Consider the following 19806-nt stretch of genomic DNA (forward strand, 5'->3'; position numbering starts at 1 on the left):
CCAATGTTGGGGAAGTCCAGAACCAGGGGTCACAGTCTAAGGATAAGGGTAAGCCATTTAGGACCGAGATGAGGAGAAACTTCTTCACCCAGAGAGTGGTGAACCTGTGGAATTCTCTACCACAGAAAGTTGTTGAGGCCAATTCACTAAATATATTCAAAAAGGAGTTAGATGAAGTCCTTACTACTAGGGGGATCAAGGGGTATGACGAGAAAGCAGGAATGGGGTACTGAAGTTGCATGTTCAGCCATGAACTCATTGAATGGCGGTGCAGGCTCGAAGGGCCGAATGGCCTATTCCTGCACCTATTTTCTATGTTTCTATGTCTGTCTATAGTCCAGTTCCCTCAGCTCATCCCTTATCTACTCAAATTCTGCCTTTCGAAAGTTGAATGTTTGGTTGTACTCATGCACCTTTTTAATACAAGCCTGAGAAACTCCTCCATATTCTGGTCACTGTTGCCAGGATATTGTGCCTCAGACCTGCTCTGCTTCATCAACTGGCAGTAGCTTAATATTGGGTCCAATCGGACTCCTGCTCGCAAAGGTTTCTTAACAAATTTATTAAATACAACAATACACTAGTGTGTCTCGGATTATGTTTTTACTCCTATTGCGCTCATTATGGATTTCCTAATCTATTCCAGGTAAATGGAAGTCACCCAGTAAAACTATATGTTCTTTACAGGCTTCCCTTATTTCACTACATATTTCTTCTCCTCCAACGCAGGCATGTCTTTTATCCCTTTCCACAGGCTTTCTATTATTGAACCAGATGTCTGTAATGCCTATTAGAACCTCCTGCCCCAGCAAGTACATCCAGAGCTCCCATTTTATTCCTAAGATTCCTGGCATTCACAGAGCTTTAAAACATCCATTGCACCCACTCCCCTGACCAATATGCTTCCTTATTTTGTCATTCCTTTCCACATGTTTTAAGATTTAAAATTACGACGGATTTTGCATGGAGAATCGGGAATAGCTATTTCCCCTGATTGGAGAGTCATTGGTGAGGAGTCACAGTTTAGAATTAAGAGACATGTTCAGGAGAAATTAAATGCATTGCCACAGGGCAAGTGACCATTGCATCTTTTAAAGGAAAAGTGAACATATTTCTGAACCAGAGGAAAATACAGAACAATGGAGGGTAGTGCGATTAATTTTGGATTGTTCTAGCAAAGAGCTGGCACATACAAAAAGGGTCCATAGACCTCTCGTGCTATAATTATGCTTCTGTGTGGTTATATGCTGATACTCTGCACACTTCCCTGCTCTATCAGTGTCTGTACTTGAATGATCATCCACCAGCCCATGCTTTGTGCCATAACACCAGGTTTCTACATTGTTCAACCTCCATAGCAGACTTTGTGTCTCCCATACAGTTCACCAGTTGGTTATATAGCCACCATCTGCTACTTCCACAGCTCGGTGAGCATTTTCTAATGGGGCACATTCATGGCCACCATACAGGACCCATGACCGAGAAGGGTAAATATGACAGCCACACCAACAAATGGGTACCACTGAATAAATTAGTTCATTGTAAATATATCTTGCATTGCAATGTGTTACTTTTCATTGTGCAGGAAATAAAATGGCCGCATTTAACTCTGCCCACCCAGCAGAAATAGGTGGTTATGCAAACAAATGTGATCGTCAATTTGTGCACAGCAAAGTCCCACAAACAGCAAATTAATTGAGTTGACCAGATAATCTGTTTTAGAATATTGGTTCAGGGATGAATGTTGCCCAGGGCACCGAGAGAACTCCCTACTCTTTGAATCGCACCATGGATTTTTTACATCCACCTGAACAGACAGATGGGGTATCACCAGGGAGGCAACATACCATCCTGGAGTCACATCTGCAGCCGCAGAAACGCCTGTCTGCTTCCCTGACTATTGAATCCCCTACCACTACAACTCTTCCATTTTTTTTTTCCTCACCCCCCACCCCCCCCCCGGCCCCCGTGCAGCTGAGCCACCCATGGTGCCATGGACTTGCCTCTGGCTGCACTCCCCAGAGCCACCATCGCCCCCACTGATACTCAGAACAGAGTACTGGTTGGACAGCGAGATGGACTCGGGGGACTCCTGCGCTACCTGCCTAGTCCTCCACATCTGTCTAGGGGATTCAATACTCCGATATTCCAACAGTGGATAGTCCAGGGGGAAAGGAACTTTAAACAATCACAATCACTAAGGAGGTGGTACTCAGTAAGTTAATGGAACTAAATCCCCATGGACCTGATGGCTTGCATCCTAGGGTCTTAAGAGAAGTAGCAGCAGGGATTGTGGATGCATTGGTTGTAATTTACCAAAATTCCCTGGATTCTGGGGAGGTCCCAGCAGATTGGAAAACAGCAAATGTGATGCCCCTATTTAAAAAAGGAGGCAGACAAAAAGCAGGAAACTATAGACCAGTTAGCCTAACATCTGTGGTTGGGAAAATGTTGGAGTCCATTATTCAAGAAGCAGCAGCCGGACATTTGGAAAAGCAAAATTCAGTCAGGCAGAGTCAGCATGGATTTATGAAGGGGAAGTTGTGTTTGACAAATTTGTTGGAATTCTTTTGAGGATGTAACGAACAGGGTGGATAAAGGGGAACCAGTGGATGTGGTGTATTTGGACTTCCAGAAAGCATTTGACAAGGTGCCACATAAAAGGTTACTGCACAAGATAAAAGTTCACAGGGTTGGGAGTAATATATTAGCATAGATAGAGGATTGGCTAGCTAACAGAAAACAGAGAGTCGGGATAAATGGTTCATTCTCTGGTTGGCAATCAGTAACTAGTGGGGTGCCGCAGGGATCAGTGCTGGGACCCCAACTATTTACAATCTATATTAACAACTTGGAAGAAGGGACTGAGTGTAACGTAGCCAAGTTTGCTGACGATACAAAGATGGGAGGAAAAGCAATGTGTGAGGAGGACACAAAAAATCTGCAAAAGGACATAGCCAGGCTAAATGAGTGGGCAAAAATTTGGTAGATGGAGTATAATGTTGGAATGTGCGAGGTCATGCACTTTGGCAGAAAAAAAATCAAAGAGCAAGTTCTTATTTAAATGGAGAAAGATTGCAAAGTGCCACAGTACAGTGGGACCTGGGGTACTTGTTCATGAAACACAAAAGGATAGTATGCAGTTATAGCAAGTGATCAGGAAGGCCAATGGAATCTTGGTCTTTATTGCAAAAGGGATGGAGTATAAAAGCAGGTGCAGCCTCACCAGTACAAGGTATTGGTGAGGCTGCACCTGGAATACTGCGTGCAGTTTTGGTTTCCATATTTACGAAAGGATATACTTGCTTTGGAGGCAGTTCAGAGAAGGTTTGCTAGGTTGATTCCGGAGATGAGGGGGTTGACATGAGGAAAGGTTGAGTAGGTTGGGCCTCTACTCATTGGATCTCAGAAGAATGAAAGGTGATCTTATCAAAACGTATAAGATTATGAGGGGGCCTGACAAGGTGGATGCAGAGAGGATGTTTCTGCTGATGGGGTAGGCTAGAAGTACAGGGCATGAACTTAGAATAAGGAGCTGCCCATTTAAAACTGAGATGAGGAGAAATTTCTTCTGAGGGTTGTAATTCTGTGGAATTCGATGCCTGAGAGCTGTGGAAGATGGGACATTGAATAAATTTAAGATCGAAATAGACAGTTTCTTAAATGATAAGGGGATAAGGGGTTATGGGGAGCGGGCAGGGAGGTGGAGCTGAGTTCATGATCAGATCAGCCATGATCTTATTGAATGGCGGAGCAGGCTCGCGGGGCCGTATGGCCTGCTCCTGTTCCTATTTTTTATGTTATCATCGCATACAAATGATGGCATCTCTGACAATGCAGCACCCCCTCAGTGCTACACTGAGATGCTAGCCTAGATGATCTGCTCAAGTCCTGGTGTGGGGCTTGAACCCACAAACTTCTGACTCAGGCAAGGGGCATCCGCTGAGCCAAGCTGATTGAAATTTATGGTCAATAGAAAATTAGTCCTTAACGTAGATTGAATTGTACAAAGGTCTGAGCCCTTTTGTACAATAATAAAAGCTTACTCAAGACCAAGAATAAAATTGTCCTAACAATTGGCATATGATATGTGACTGGAATTATGCATATTTTTCATGTTCTTTATTGATGATTTTTTTTGATTCAGTGTCAAACAATTGCCTGATTTGATTTTTCTGGTCATAGGAATGTAGGAACAGGAGTAGGCCATTCAGCCCCTCAAGCTTGTTCCGCCATTCAATGAGATCATGACTGATCTGGGAGCTAACACTCTATACCCGCCTTTACCCCATATTCCTGAAATATCTTTTGTTAACAAAAATCAATCTCAGATTTAAAATTAACAATTGATCTACCATCAATTGCCATTAGCAGAAGAGAGTTCCAAACTTGTATCACCCATTGTGTGTAGAAGTGTTTCCTAATTTCACTTCTGAAAGGTCTAATTTTTAGACTATTCCCCCTAGTACTAGAATCCCTAGCCAACAGAAATAGTTTCTCTCTATCTACCGTATCTGATTCCTTTTAATGTCTTGATTTTTATTTCGATCAGTTGGGTATCTGACATGCACGGAACCAATTGCTATGTTTGAGAGTCTGCACACTCAGTTGTTGAGAATTCCACACAGGTCATTTCTGTTTGCCCAACACAGAGTGCACGCTCTCTATATAGGACACACTCCAATGAGAGTCCACAGAACTGAGGTACAGGCTGGCAGAGCAGAATTTTCTGTTGAACTTATAAAAGTAACTAATAAATGGACTTTATTATGTATTCAGTCAGTGAAAGGAGGATTCTCAGAAACCAGGATTGAGAAAAGAATCATCATCACAGGCGACGCCGATGTTGACCAAGACCAGGTACGAAACGCTTTTCTTCATCCGACCTGCATGGTCTTCCCATAATACAATTCTCGCAAACTTATATGATGGGCATGAATGAAAGGAAGGAGGAGTCAATGATGTTATGCATTTATGTATTATTTTCTGCAGCCAAAAATAAGGGGGAAAAATTATTTGTCCACTCCCACTATGGGTAGTGACATCGACAATCCATTTATGGAGAAACAAAGGTGGTGTATACGATTTTCCTAGAAAGATCAAATAGAGGAAAGCATTCCTACAGTGGTAGGGAAAATGCAAGACTCTATTCGGGATGTGGTAACGGGGTACTTAGAAAGTTATAATATGAAAGGGAAATCATGTTTGACAAATCTGAGAGTTTTTTTAAAGGTTGTAACCAATGTTACCTGTCGTCCTTTTGGGGCAACGCGGATCCTTTAACGGGCTGCATGGCCCCTGTCAAAATTCCACGCATGTGCGTTTTTTTTTCAATTTAAAAGCGGTCTCACTGGCTATGCAGGACCCTTAGAGCGCTGCACAACTTAAAGGGAACATTGGTTGTAACTAGCACAGTAGATAAGGGGGAACCAGTGGATATGGTGTATTTGGATTTTCAAAAACATTTGATAAGATGTCACACAAGAGGTTATTATACAAAATTAAGGCTCGTGGGATTGGGGATAATATACTAGCATGGATTGAGGATTGGTTAACGGACAGAAAACAGAGAGTAGGAATAAACAGGTCATTTTCAGGTTGGCAGGCTGTAACTAGTGCAATACCGTAAGGATCAGCACATGGCCTCAGCTATTCACAATCTATATCAATGACTTAGTTGAGGGGACTGAGTGTAACTTATCCAAGTTTGCTGATGATACAAAGCTAGGTGGGAAAGTAAGTTGTGAGGTGGACACAAATGCTGCACAGGGATATAGCCAGGTTAAGTGAGTGGGCAAGAACATGGCAGATGGAACATAACGTGGAAAAATATTTTTAAATGGTGAGCGACTGGGAAATCTTGGTAATCAGAGGGACCCGGGTGTCTTTTTACATGAATCACAGAAAGTTAACATGCAGCTACAGCAAGTAATTAGGAAAGCAAATGGTATGTTAGCCTTTATTACAAAAGGATTGGAGTACAACTGTAATGAAGTCTTACTTCAATTATATAGAGCCTTGGTGAGGCCACACCTGAAGTGGTGTGTACAATTTTGGTCTATTTAGCTATAGAAGAATGTACTTGAATTGGAAGGAAGTGCAATGAAGGATGACTAGACTAATTCCTGGGATGGGTTGATTGTCCTATGAGGAGAGATTGAGTAGACTAGGCCGACATTCTCGAGAGTTTAGAAGAATGAGAGGTGATCCCATTGAAATGTATAAAATTCTTAAGGGGCTTAACAGGGTAGAAGTTGGGAGGATGTTTCCTCTGGCTGGGGAGTCGAGAACTAGGGATCACAGTCTCAGAATAAGGGGTCGGCCATTTAGGACTGATGAGGAGAAATTTCTTCACTCAGAGGGTTGTGAATCTTTCAAATTCTTGACCCCAGAGGGTACTCATTGAGTATTCAAGACAGAGATCGATAGATTTTTGGATACTAAGGGAATCAAGGGATATGGGGATAGTATGGGTATGTGTAGTTAAGGTAGAAGATCAGCCATGGTCTTATTGAATAGGCAGGCTGAAAGGCAGAATGGTTGCCTTCTGTTCCTATTTCTTGTGTTCCTATTGTGAATAGGTTTATTATATAACTTCTTGAATATATTTATCATATTACTACATATGACTGTATATAATTATGATTATGCACTCGTGTGGACTGCGATTTAAGCACATTGACTCAGCAATATGAGCTTCCATTGCACTGGGAGTAGGAAAATCATATTATTTACCTTTTATCAGTGGAATTCTTAGCCCAATATTTTGTGTCAGCTACTGAAGATAAATTATGTAAATGTGAAATATTTGAGTTACACATGAAAGAAATGAAGTTGTTGAGATTCATAACTTACATTAATTTTCCAGTTGTAAAGACAATAGCCCCAATTTTAACTCTGGCCTCACTCGTGTGGATTGGAGCAAAGTGGGTGCAAGCCATCCTGAGTTTGGCAGTGTGCGGGTCATAGAAACATAGAAAATAGGTGCAGGAGTAGGCCATTTGGCCCTTCAAGCCTGCACCGCCATTCAATGAGTTCATGGCTGAACATGCAACTTCAGTACCCCATTCCTGCTTTCTCGTCATACCCCTTGATCCCCCTAGTAGTAAGGACTACATCTAACTCCTTTTTGAATACAGTTAATGAATTGACCTCAACAACTTTCTGTGGTAGAGAATTCCACAGCTTCAACACTCTCTGGGTGAAGAAGTTTCTCCTCATCTCTGTCCTAAATGGATTACCCCTTATCCTTAGACTGTGACCCCTGGTTCTGGACTTCCCCAACATTGGGAACATTCTTCCTGCATCTAACCTGTCTAAACCCGTCAGAATTTTAAACGTTTCGATGAGATCCCCTCATTTTTCTGAACTCCACTGAATACAAGCCCAGTTGATCCAGCCTTTCTTGATATGTCAGTCTCGCCATCCCGGGAATCAGTCTGGTGAACCTTCGCTGCACTCCCTCAATAGCAAGAATGTCCTTCAAGTTAGGAGACCAAAACTGTACACAATACTCCAGGTGTGGCTTCACCAAGGCCCTGTACAACTGTAGTCACACCTCCCTGCCCTTGTACTCAAATCCCCTCGCTATGAAGGCCAACGTGCCATTTGCTTTCTTAACCACCTGCTGTACCTGCATGCCAACCTTCAATGACTGATGTACCATGACACCCAGGTCTCGTTGCACCTCCCCTTTTCCTAATCTGTCACCATTCAGATAATAGTCTGTCTTTCTGTTTTTACCACCAAAGTGGATAACCTCACATTTATCCACATTATACTTCATCTGTCATGCATTTGCCCACTCACCTAACGCATCCAAGTCACTCTGCAGCCTCATAGCATCCTCCTCGCAGCTCACACTGCCACCCAACTTAGTGTTATCTGCAAATTTGGAGATACTACATTTAATCTCCTCGTCTAAATCATTAATGTACAATGTAAACAGCTGGGGCCCCAGCACAGAACCTTGCGGTACCCCATTAGTCGCTGCCTGCCATTCTGAAAAGTACCCATTTACTCCTACTCTTTGCTTCCTGTCTGCCAACCAGTTCTCAATCCACGTCAGCACACTACCCCCAATCCCATGTGCTTTAACTTTGCACATTAATCTCTTGTGTGGGACCTTGTCGAAAGCCTTCTGAAAATCCAAATACACCACATCAACTGGTTCTCCCTTGTCCACTCTACTGGAAACATCCTCAAAAAATTCCAGAAGATTTGTCAAGCATGATTTCCCTTTCACAAATCCATGCTGACTTGGACCTATCATGTCACCTCTTTCCAAATGCGCTGCTATGACATCCTTAATAATTGATTCCATCATTTTATTCACTACCGATGTCAAGCTAACCTGTTTCCCTGTTTTCTCTCTCCCTCCTTTTTTAAAAAGTGGGGTTACATTGGCTACCCTCCACTCCATAGGAACTGATCCAGAGTCTATGGAATGTTGGAAAATGACTGTCAATGCATCCGCTATTTCCAAGGCCACCTCCTTAAGTACTCTGGGATGCAATCCATCAGGCCCTGGGGATTTATCGGCCTTCAATCCCATCAATTTCCCCAACACAATTTCCCGACTAATAAGGGTTTCCCTCAGTTCCTCCTTCTTACTAGACCCTCTGACCCCTTTTATATCCAGAAGGTTGTTTGTGTTCTCCTTGGTGAACCAAAGTACTTGTTCAATTGGTCTGCCATTTCTTTGTTCCCTGTTATGACTTCCCCTGATTCTGACTGCAGGGGACCTATGTTTATCTTTACTAACCTTTTTCTCTTTACATATCTATAGAAGCTTTTGCAGTCCGTCTTTATGTTCCCTGCAAGCTTCCTCTCCTACTCTATTTTCCCTGCCCTAATCAAACCCTTTGCCCTCCTCTGCTGAGTTCTAAATTTCTCCCAGTCCCCGGGTTCGCTGCTACTTCTGGCCAATTTATATGCCACTTCCTTGGTTTTAATACTATCCCTGATAGCCACGGTTGAGCCACCTTCCCTTTTTTATTTTAACGCCAGACAGGGATGTATAATTGTTGTAGTTCATCCATGCGGTCTCTAAATGTCTGCCATTGCCCATCCACTGTCAACCCCTTAAGTATCATTTGCCAATCTATCCTAGCCAATTCACACCTCATACCTTCAAAGTTACCCTTCTTTAAATTCTTGACCATGGTCTCTGAATTAACTGTTTCATTCTCCATCCTAATGTAGAATTCCACCATAGTATGGTCACTCTTCCCCAAGGAGCCTCACACAACGAGATTGCTAATTAATCCTCGCTCATTACACAATACCCAGTCTAAGATGGCCTCCCCCCCCCCCAGTTGGTTCCTCGACATATTGGTCTCGAAAACCATCCCTTGTGCACTCCAGGAAATCCTCCTCCACCGTATTGCTTCCAGTTTGGTTAGCCCAATCTATATGCATATTAAAGTCACCCATGATAACTGCTGCACCTTTATTGCATGCACCCCTAATTTCCTGTTTGATGCCCTCCCCAACATCACTACTACTGTTTGGAGGTCTGTACACAACTCCCACTAACGTTTTTTGCCCTTTGGTGTTCTGCAGCTCTACCCATACAGATTCTACATCATCCAAGCTAACTAACCTTCCTAACTATTGCATTAATCTCCTCTTTAACCAGCAATGCTACCCCACCTCCTTTTCCTTCTATTCTATCCTTCCTAAATGTTGAATTCCCAGCCCTGATCATCCTGGAGCCACGTCTCTGTAATCCCAATCACATCATATCTGTTAAAATCTATTTGCACAGTTAATTCATCCCCCTTATTACGGATACTCCTTGCAATAAGACACAAAGCCATCAGGCTTGTTTTTTTAACGCCCTTCGTCTTTTAGAATTATGATGTAGTGTGGCCCTTTTTGTTTCTTGCCTTTGTTTACTCGGCCTTCCACTATTGCTTTTTACCTTTCTACCATCTGTTTCTGACTCCATATTACTTCGTCCTGTCTCACTGCATAGGTTCCCATCCCCCTGCCATATTAGTTTAAACACTCCCGTACTGCATTAGCAAATGTTACCCCCAGGACATCAGTTCCAGTCCTGCCCAAGTGCAAACCATCCCTTTTGTACAGGTCCCACTTGCCCCAGAACTGGTTCCAATGTCCCAGGAATTTGAATCCCTCCTTGCACCACTGCTCAAGCCACGTATTTATTCTAACTATCCTGCTCCCTCTACTCTGATTGGCACGTGGCACTGGTAGCAATCCAGAGATTACTACCTTTTGAGGTCCTACTTTTTAATTTAACTCCTAGCTCCCTAAATTCAGCTTGTAGGACCTCTTCCTTCACGACAACTGGCTGTTCACCCTCCCTCTCCAGAATGCTCTGCAGCCGCTCCGAGACATCCTTGACCCTTGCACCAGGGAGGCAACATACCATCCTGGAGTCTCGGTTGCGGCCGCAGAAACTCCTATCTATTCCCCTTACAATAGTGTCCCCTATCACTATAGCTCTCCCACTCTTTCTTTTTCCCGCCCTTCTGTGCAGCAGAGCCACCCATGGTGCCATGAACCTGGCTGCTGGTGCCTTCCCCTGGTAGGTCATCTCCCCCAACAGTATCCAAAATCCAACTCTGTTTTGGAGGGAGATGACCGCAGGGGACTCCTGCACTACCTTCCTGCTCTTGCCTTATCTTTTGGTCACCCATTCACTATCTGTCCTAACCCTTACCTGCGGTGTGACCAATTCACTACATGTGCTATCCACAACATCCTCAGCATCACGCATGCTCCAGAGTGAGTCCATCTGCAGCTCCAGTGCTGTCATGCAGTCTGTCAGGAGCTGCAGCTGGACACACTTCCTGCACACATAGTAGTCCAGTGTCCCTGATTTCCCACATGGCACAGGAGGAGCATGACATGGGTCCGAGCTCTCCTGCCATGACTTAACCCTTAAATTAATTTACTTACTAAAATTTACTTAAACACTAAACAGCTACTTAGTAGTTCGCTGCCAATTAAACCAATCTAAAAGTCAGTCTAAAAGAGAGTTATACTTACCAGTCGAACAGCCAACCACTTACCAGCTTGGCTGTGACGTCACCTCTCGATTTCGCACCCCTCTATCTTTGTCTGCAGCTGGTTGGGCTGGTCTCTGGGCCTCCATCTCCTACTCTTGCACTCCTTATCAGCTGCTCTAGTGTCAGCACTGGTAGGAAAAACAAGACAAAACAGCACCTGCCACCCCACTTGCCCTTAAAACTCACCCACTTACCAAACTCACGAATGCCACTCTATTTTAACTCCCAGGCTTCATCTGCATAGGCCCTGTCAGCCACCTGGCCAAAACCAACAAACGTCAGCAGCTGGCCGGATTACGTGCGAGGAAGGGGTTCGGGCAGTCCTCATGGTTGGCCTCCTGAAACCCCCTCCCTGTGATTTACCTTGTTGCCGGCAATCGTTCCTTTGATGCCGGCTAGGAAGGCCTCCTGCTATTTGTAATTCTGTTTTGCCCATGTCGGGGAACCAACTGTTGACATGCAGATGAGAATCGGGGAGTTAAAATTGTCCGAGGTCTCAATGCTGCTGGGGTGAAGGTGGGGGTGGGGTTTGGTGTTCACCTCACCCCCTGCTCATCTGATTTCCACTTTTTGTTAATATCAAGGATAATGTGTATTTTTAAGAAAAATTTTATTAAGTAAGCTGCGGAATTTAAATTCAGTGAATGGAAAGCTAATATCAGCAATGGTGACCACGCAAATACACGATTGTTGTAAAAACCCATCTGGTTCACTAATGTCATTTAGGGAAGGAAATCTGCCATCGTCACCGTCTGGCCTGTATGTGTTTCCAGACCCACAGCAATCTGGTTGACTCTTTACAGCCCTCTGAAATGGCCTAGCAAGCTACTCTGTTAAGGGCAATTAGGGATGGGCAATAAATTCTGGTCTTGCCAGCTATTCCCTTATCCTGTGAATGAATTTTTAAAAAATTAGCATCTGTCTGACACTATGCTTTCTGTATCAAATTTTATAGCACAAAGAAATCATTACAAAATCAATGTGTTACTTTATTATTTCTTCATTAAGTAGCAATACATATTTAGAGTGGAAACTGTACACCAGATTTATGTACCTCACGTGATTGTACTGTGCATTCTAGGCTCTGGCTCTTGCACTTAAGGAAGTGAAGCAACAGCACCCAGACATGCTTGTGACAAAGGCAGTGGTTTATAAAGAATCAGAGCCTGAATCAGAGCAGAACGCAAAGGAATCAAAGGTACAGTATATGATTGTTAGCAATGTGAACATATTTATGTTTAATCATTCCTTCTCTCCCATTTACCGCTTGCAAATCTTGCATCTCTTCTTTCAGCGAACACAGTTGGTGTTGCTCTTATCCACCGTTCATTAGTGCTTCCTTGCAGAAAATTAATTCAACTTACTCAGCGGGAGGCAGACAAGGTTGAGAGAAGATAGCCTGCAAGCTTAAAGATTCCTGGCTGAGAGCTGATCCATGGGTTCATAGTTAATGTCATGCCTTATATTGACCATTGGCCTCCAAAAACTGCTTCATCTCAGAATGCCAAGGGTTCATCCACCGTTTTGAGTTCCCACATAAAGAATGTGCCTGTGTGGCTACCTGATGACCATGGCTCAATTTAAGCATGTTTATCATAAGCTAAGACATGCAGAAAAATTGATTACTTATCATTATGAAAAGTACTTATTTTTCAAAACTGAAACTTTGTGCTCTGTAAAGAAGAAGCGGGATATGTTAGAGGAATATATGAACTGTCTATAAGCCAAATTATGTATTCTAATGCCATGTAACTCACTGATGAGACCTTAAATACTATGTGTAATTTTATTCACTCTCCTTTCGAAAGGATGCTTTCGAGTGAGTTCGGAGAAGAGCAACATTGATGGGTCGGGTTCCAGGGGCTCTACATTAAGAAGGGAGCCTAACATACTTGAATTGTTTACACTGTAGAAAGGACAGTTGAGGGGGGTTGTAATTCAGGTCTTCAAAATGCTAAGACATAAATAACCACATTTACCGGGTTATTTAACTAAAGTAAGATGGCAATCACAGAACTGGAAGTGGTTCTGAGGAAAATCAAGTGGTGAGACTAGAAAACAAAGAATGTTTTTATTACAGTCTATTCTTCATCATTCGAATTTGCTTAACTTGAAATATTTGTTGTTTGCAAAAAAATCTCCTCTGCTTCTGAATTTAAATTGCTTAATTTGAAGCACTGCAGAATTCAAATTTTTGGCAAGCAAAAATGCCTCTAGCTTAAGAGGAGTATGCTGCAGGGATATGTGGTATAGACTCCCAGCAAAAGTAATTAATGTTGCACTAACTCTTTCAAAACAAATACAGCTGGACAAATATCCACTTAAAAAGAGATTGAAAGTTATAAATAGGTGATCACATTCTGGAGAGAGCATGATGGTTAATGTGCCGTTGGGATAATGGGCAAATCATCCGTGGGATTTAACTGGACAGAGCTGAACATAGTGGATTAATATCCTTCAGTTTCTGCTGCATTAATTTTTTGAGGATTGGAGCTAAAATGATAGAACTTTGTCTCTTTGGAGGGTTCACGAGTTTTCCTCAAGTGGGTTGAATTGAGTTCATGACAGAAAATTTTGCATGGCCATAGAGGGAGCAGAGTTATCAGACAACGTGGCCGTTTCTTCTTCTATACCTCCTTCTGTTCGTTTCTTCACTAAAAAGAGTCAAGCTGTTAGTTTATGTAGATGCCGTGGATGTGTTAGAAATTTATTCCTCAAGTGAAATTTGCAAAGATTCATAAGGTAGGCATTTTAATAACTGATACTCGGGCTAACTATTTTATTTTTCACTTAACTTTTTTTTGTCATTGCATTCAATTTTAATTTCCCATCTGTGGCATATGTGGCCAGAATTAAATATTGAATTTAATAGTGGGACAAAGAAGTGCTTTTCAAATCCAACAGTCAATCATAAGCCGTATTTGTCAACATTGATCTGTCAGATGTCTTAAGATTTTTGACACACTCATTAAAGAGTTAATCAATCCCCTTCCAACCTCACTGCATCAACTCTAGCCATGGTACTGAGGTTTTATACAACAAATGATTACATAGGATATACGGCACAGAAACGCGCCATTCGGCTCAACCAGTCTACGCCGATGTTTATGCTCCACTCGAGCCTCCTCCCATCTTTCCTCATCTAAATCTGTCTGCATAATCCTCTATTCCCTTCTCCCTCATATGTTTGTCTAGCCTATTCACTTCATCTATACACTATACTATTTGCTTCAACCACTCCCTGTGGCAGCGAGTTCCACATTCTCACCCATCTTTGGGTAAAGAAGTTTCTTCTGAATTCCCTATTGGATTTCTTGGTGACTATCCTATATTGATGGCCTCTAGTTATGCTCTTCCCCACAAGTGGTAACACACTCTCTGTATCCACTCAATCAAAACCTTTCATAATTTTAAAGACCTCAATTAGAGAATATCTCAAAGCTACTCCAATTCTGCTGCAAAAGAGTAAATGGTGTTCAATCCCTCAACCAGCCACACAATCCACACATTGGGCTCAATTTTGGCCAGGAGTTGTTCCATCTTTTTTGGGGTAACCTGCTTTTTCTGGCGTAACTTAAAAATCCCCGGTTTCCCCAATCAGTTTGCGCCAGCGTAACTCAGTTATTTTTTTTTTAGGTTTGTTTTTTTTTCTCAAAAGTGGGTGTTACCAGCCACCTATGCCAGTTCTGCCCATTTAGGCAACTTTGGCCAGCTAATAGTTACTCCATTTCTACTTAGGCCAACCTATGTGGCCACTTGAGAAAACCCTTGCAGAATGTTAAAGAAATCAGCACAGGTAGGTACATCGGAGGCCATTCGGCCTGGGATAGGGGCGGGAAGTGGAGAGGACCTGCACCTTAAACCAACCAAGCCTTACCCTTCGTACTTTTTGTTTGCAAACATTGCGAACAATTCAAGAAGAAATAAAAAATTGAAGTCCTACCTTCATCTTTAAACTCAACCCAGGAAGGCAGCGGGGGTGCGGGAGGCCACTCTGCCTGGGCTAGGGGCGGGTCAACACACCGGGAGGCCACTCGGCCTGGGCTAGGGGCGGGTCAACACACTGGGAGGCCACTCGGCCTGGGCTAGGGGCGGGACAAAGCACCGGGAGGCCACTCGGCCTGGGCTAGGGGCGGGACAACACACCGGGAGGCCACTCGGCCTGGGCTAGGGGGCGGGACAAAGCACTGGGAGGCCACTCGGCCTGGGATAGGGGCGGGACAACACACCGGGAGGCCACTCGGCCTGGGCTAGGGGCGGGACAACACACCGGGAGGCCACCCGGCCTGGGCTAGGGGCAGGACAACGCACCGGGAGGCCACTCGGCCTGGGCTAGGGGCGGGACAACACACCGGGAGGCCACTCTGCCTGGGCTAGGGGCGGGACAACACACCGGGAGGCCACTCTGCCTGGGCTAGGGGCGGGACAACACACCGGGAGGCCACTCTGCCTGGGCTAGGGGCGGGACAACACACCGGGAGGCCACTCTGCCTGGGCTAGGGGCAGGACAAAGCACCGGGAGGCCACTCGGCCTGGGCTAGGGGGCGGGTCAACACACCGGGAGACCACTCGGCCTGGGCTAGGGGCAGGACAAAGCACCGGGAGGCCACTCGGCCTGGGCTAGGGGCGGGTCAACACACCGAGAGGCCACTCGGCCAGGGCTAGGGGCGGGACAACGCACTCGGCCTGGGCTAGGGGCGGGTCAACACACCGGGAGGCCACTCGGCCTGGGCTAGGGGCGGGACAACGCACCGGGAGGCCACTCGGCCTGGGCTAGGGGCGGGTCAACACACTGGGAGGCCACTCGGCCTGGGCTAGGGGCGGGCAGGAGAACTGATAGTGCTCCTGCCTGCCGGTGATTTCTATCAGTTCTCCTGCCCGCCCCTAGCCCCTGTACTTTGGCTCTAATTAACATAAGTTCTGCAATCTCATTTAGCCAGCCTCGAATGATAGGCTACGTAAAAATAGAAACTCGACACTGCAAAATAACATTTGCTCAACCTGACGGTAGTAAGTGCAACCAGTTCCATAAAGGAAAAAGATTCTCCATTCTTCAGCCTTTATCTTAATGCACAAACAAATTCACCAAGATACTCTGTCATAAAACTATAGGGTAAACTCAGCAGTCCCACATTCTGTGAGGAGTCATGCTCAAAGGGTTTCCTTTAGGTTTTCTTTGAGTACAGCCTGGAGGCCACTCGGCCAGGACTAGGGGCGGGCAGGAGAACTGAGAGTGCTCCTGCCTGCCGATGATTTCTATCAGTTCTCCTGCCCACCCCTAGTCCAGCAAAGGAGGCAGAATAAATGCAGAAAATTTTACCTAAAGAGCCCAGCAACACAGGGAGGAAGAACATCGCCACGCTCTGAAACCGACAGAGACCAACATCAGTTGGGACTGTTGTTGCAGACTCGCAGCGCTACTGCTCATGCGTGGACATCACCACTGCGCATGTGCAGACGTCCCAGCGCAGAACGCTGGCTCCACCCTTGACTCAACTGGCCACGCTGTGCGATTGCAGTGAAGAGGCCGGACAGCAGCCAAAGTGGTAAAAAAAAATTTCGGCGCACCTCAGAATGTAGATAAGTGGCGCAACTCCGGTAAGTGCGCCGAAAAACGGGCTCAGCCAAAATTGAGGCCATTGTCTTTTTTTAAAAATGAGCCAAAAGCTGTGACTAAGTACATTACTATCAATGTTTCATTGTATCCATCTGTTCACTTACTCACCTCCACATTAAAGCTGAATATTTGGCACCTTTTTGTTTGGACATGTTGCTTCAGCTTTAAAAGTACTGACTCTCCCAATATCCTTAATGGATAAATACGCCGCAGGTTATGGTACTGAACTATACAGACCAGGATGGTCCCACGTACAATCCCTCATTTGTGCTGAATTAACTGATCTCGGGTGGGGTGGAGTGAATATGTTGTGATGCACAACGTATCGCAATTGTGTGGGACAGGCTTGATGGAACAAATGATCTTTACCTGTCTGTCATTTTTCGTATTTGCATCTTACGTAGAACAGTGATGGGGTGCTGCAGTTGGCCTAACTCATACGTGCTTTTCTAAGGAGAGTAAAAATCAGCCACTTTTAATTGTTGTCCAGTGACTCCTAGTAAAAAAATTGGCAGAAGATGAGAACAGAAACAAAGTTAGCTGTGCTACTCTGCTCCCTGATGTTCAAATAACCTCCCAACACTTTATAGATCTCAATGTGAAGAGTGACTCTGGAACTGTACACCAGCACATGCCTGGGAGCAAATTGAGGAGTGAGGTGTGTTGGAATAAGCTTTTTTTTAAAAAAAGATACTTTCTTTCTCTCTTTCAGGAGTAATAACGTGGAAGTGCAACTTCTCAAAATGCCGCGAATAAAAGATTGAAATCATACGGTTGCTTTCATCAACACAGACTTTCTCTGCCTTGTTATTTCACACAGAAAAACCAGGAAAGAATATCGATATTAATGTAAAAATATACTCCTGCTGTGCAAAAAACATTTCAGTTCCAACCACCACCAAGAAAATAAAACATTTGCAATTACAGAAAACGCATGTTGAGGGGGAGAAAAATCAAAACTAGAACCTCTAACCATCATTCCACAGTATATGAGCTTTTCCAGCAAGCAAAGTCCCACACGGGTATCCCTTTTACAAAGATGGAAGAGAAATCTTGCAACTAATGTTTAATAACACATGCTTATGCGATGGATGTCAATTTAATTTCCTCCTTTCTTTTTGATCTGCTAAAGACGATCAGCGTCTGTCATACAAATTATCCTATGGAAATGAATGGCACATATTGGTTCCCAATTTGGATGTGCATTAATTTATATTGAAGTATGCTTATCTGGTGAGATAAAGATTGGATGTATTTCTCCTCTGAAGTTTGTAATATTCAAATGGTAACCTAGTATTGGTTTTTAACTGACACTTGGTTTGACAGCAGTTTGTGTTTTTGTAAAATAAAAAAAACCTTAATTATTTGAAAGTGAATAATTTTAGGCAAATGAGATTTCACAGATGTCTTAATCAAAAGATAGTGGATAGAAGTTTGTTAGCACACAACTAGCTGTTCCAGGTGATGTCTATAGGAAGATGATCAATATAGTGGTTCAGTAAAAATACTTAGCAATGGTTCACAAAGGACAGAATTTTTCATTCAAAGCATCATTTCCTCAGCATTCCAATGCACTTCGAGAGTCCTGGTATCTTATAGCTTGTTCTGAAATCTTAAAAAAGGCTGTTACAGTAAATTGACTTGTTTGTTCATAATAAAGCCTGTAAAGAATATTAAACATTACTCATTAAACAAGTGAGCTGCTTTACCTACATAGCATGACATGGAACATCCTTTATACCTAACTCAACATTAGTGCTGAGCACTTTGAGTTCTGCCGATCAGATTACATGCAGTTGCATATGATGTCAAATGCCACGTGCATGCTTAGATGATGCAATGGACAGCTGAGAGAAGCAGAAGATTTGCACACTTGGCATTTAATCAGTTGTAGTTTGTTTGTTTACCATTGCTAAATATATTTTTGATAGGATTGTTTTAGTCACTTACCCAAGATTTTAAACTGAACATGAGTGATGAAGTATTTGAGAATCTTTGCAATTGTATCAACAGCTGACATGAATTTATGTGTGCATGAGTGCATTGAAGCACCTTAATATAGATATGAAATGCTCCATCCTTGCTTTTTCCCCCTTACAGCTCTATGGTATGTGTTCATTGTATCCTTTTACCTTCATAGTGAAATAAATGTGCCAGATACATCTCCTGTGCCCATTCCTTTGTTATATATTCAAAAGGATGCAGACCATAAAGGGGGTTTGCTGCAGTGCACACTAGAGCTGTTGATGACCTGTTGGAGAATTGTTGCACTGTGCTTTAGAATCAGTGGGTTAGCTCTACCAGTCAGAAAATTCAGGGCATTGAAGGAACATTAAAGGAAGGATTTTACGAGTTTGCGTGGCCAGTGGAGAACCTCGCCTCTTGGCTGCACATGTTTGAGAATTGCAGGTGTGCTGCTCATGATTTTCATTCTGCACCACTGTAACTTCTCGATTTGATGCGGCTCCCTGCTGGCACAACAATCTCACAATTCTACCCCTTAATGGACTTGCCTGAAATCCCCCTCTCTGCTATCTTCGTGGAAATGTTAACCTGTTTAAAACGAATAATGCCGGAACTAAAATAATGGGAAGAGGGATTGCAAATGCATGACGTATTCATGCCCTTGGATCGCACTGTGTAATTTTAAGGCCCAGGTGATTCAAATTCTTCTTCTATATGTTCTAGAAACTTTGAGTACATTTTGAAGAAATCGGAGTGAAATCCATTTTGCAGGCTGTAAACTCATTGAAAGGATTAACGTCCATAGTGAGAATATACTATGTGGTTTTACAGACACAGAAAATATTGCCAAGTTGCAACGGTAGTTGTGATCAAGAATGAGTGAGTCAAGATTTAAGCAGGGAAGTTACAAATTCAATTGCATACCACTGAGTATCCTGTATGTACCTGAACATGGTCTATGTTGTGATATTAGGAAAGCTTTATCACTATATTAAAGTTTACTGTCTAATGTAAATACAGACAGTATTTTAACTGCAGTTATGGGGTGGGGGCAGGTGGAAAGCGGTAGCTGGCCTGCGGGTGGGAGTGGAATGTCGGGTGGCAGGAGACCTCTGCCAGGGACCAAAGGAATACTCTCTAGCACTCCGTTAAGTGGCTCAGAAGGGAGTGAGGAGGGCCTCACAC

At 43.6% G+C, this 19806-nt stretch overlaps 1 protein-coding gene across 11 annotated transcripts in view; it reads left to right on the top strand.

Moving 5' to 3' along the window:
* LOC139277579 (band 4.1-like protein 1) overlaps positions 1-18818 on the top strand; it is a 298694-nt gene extending 279876 nt beyond the window's left edge. For all 11 annotated transcript variants that reach the window (XM_070896235.1, XM_070896238.1, XM_070896244.1 and 8 more), the window contains 3 exons: positions 4780-4860; positions 12121-12237; positions 17369-18818. In XM_070896235.1, the coding sequence (XP_070752336.1) occupies positions 4780-4860; positions 12121-12237; positions 17369-17374 (204 nt within the window). In that variant the 3' untranslated portion in view covers positions 17375-18818. The remainder of the gene's footprint in view (positions 1-4779; positions 4861-12120; positions 12238-17368) is intronic.
* The last annotated feature ends 988 nt before the right edge of the window (positions 18819-19806 follow it).

Source organism: Pristiophorus japonicus, chromosome 12, assembly GCF_044704955.1.
Source record: "Pristiophorus japonicus isolate sPriJap1 chromosome 12, sPriJap1.hap1, whole genome shotgun sequence".
Taxonomy (NCBI): domain Eukaryota; kingdom Metazoa; phylum Chordata; class Chondrichthyes; family Pristiophoridae; genus Pristiophorus; species Pristiophorus japonicus.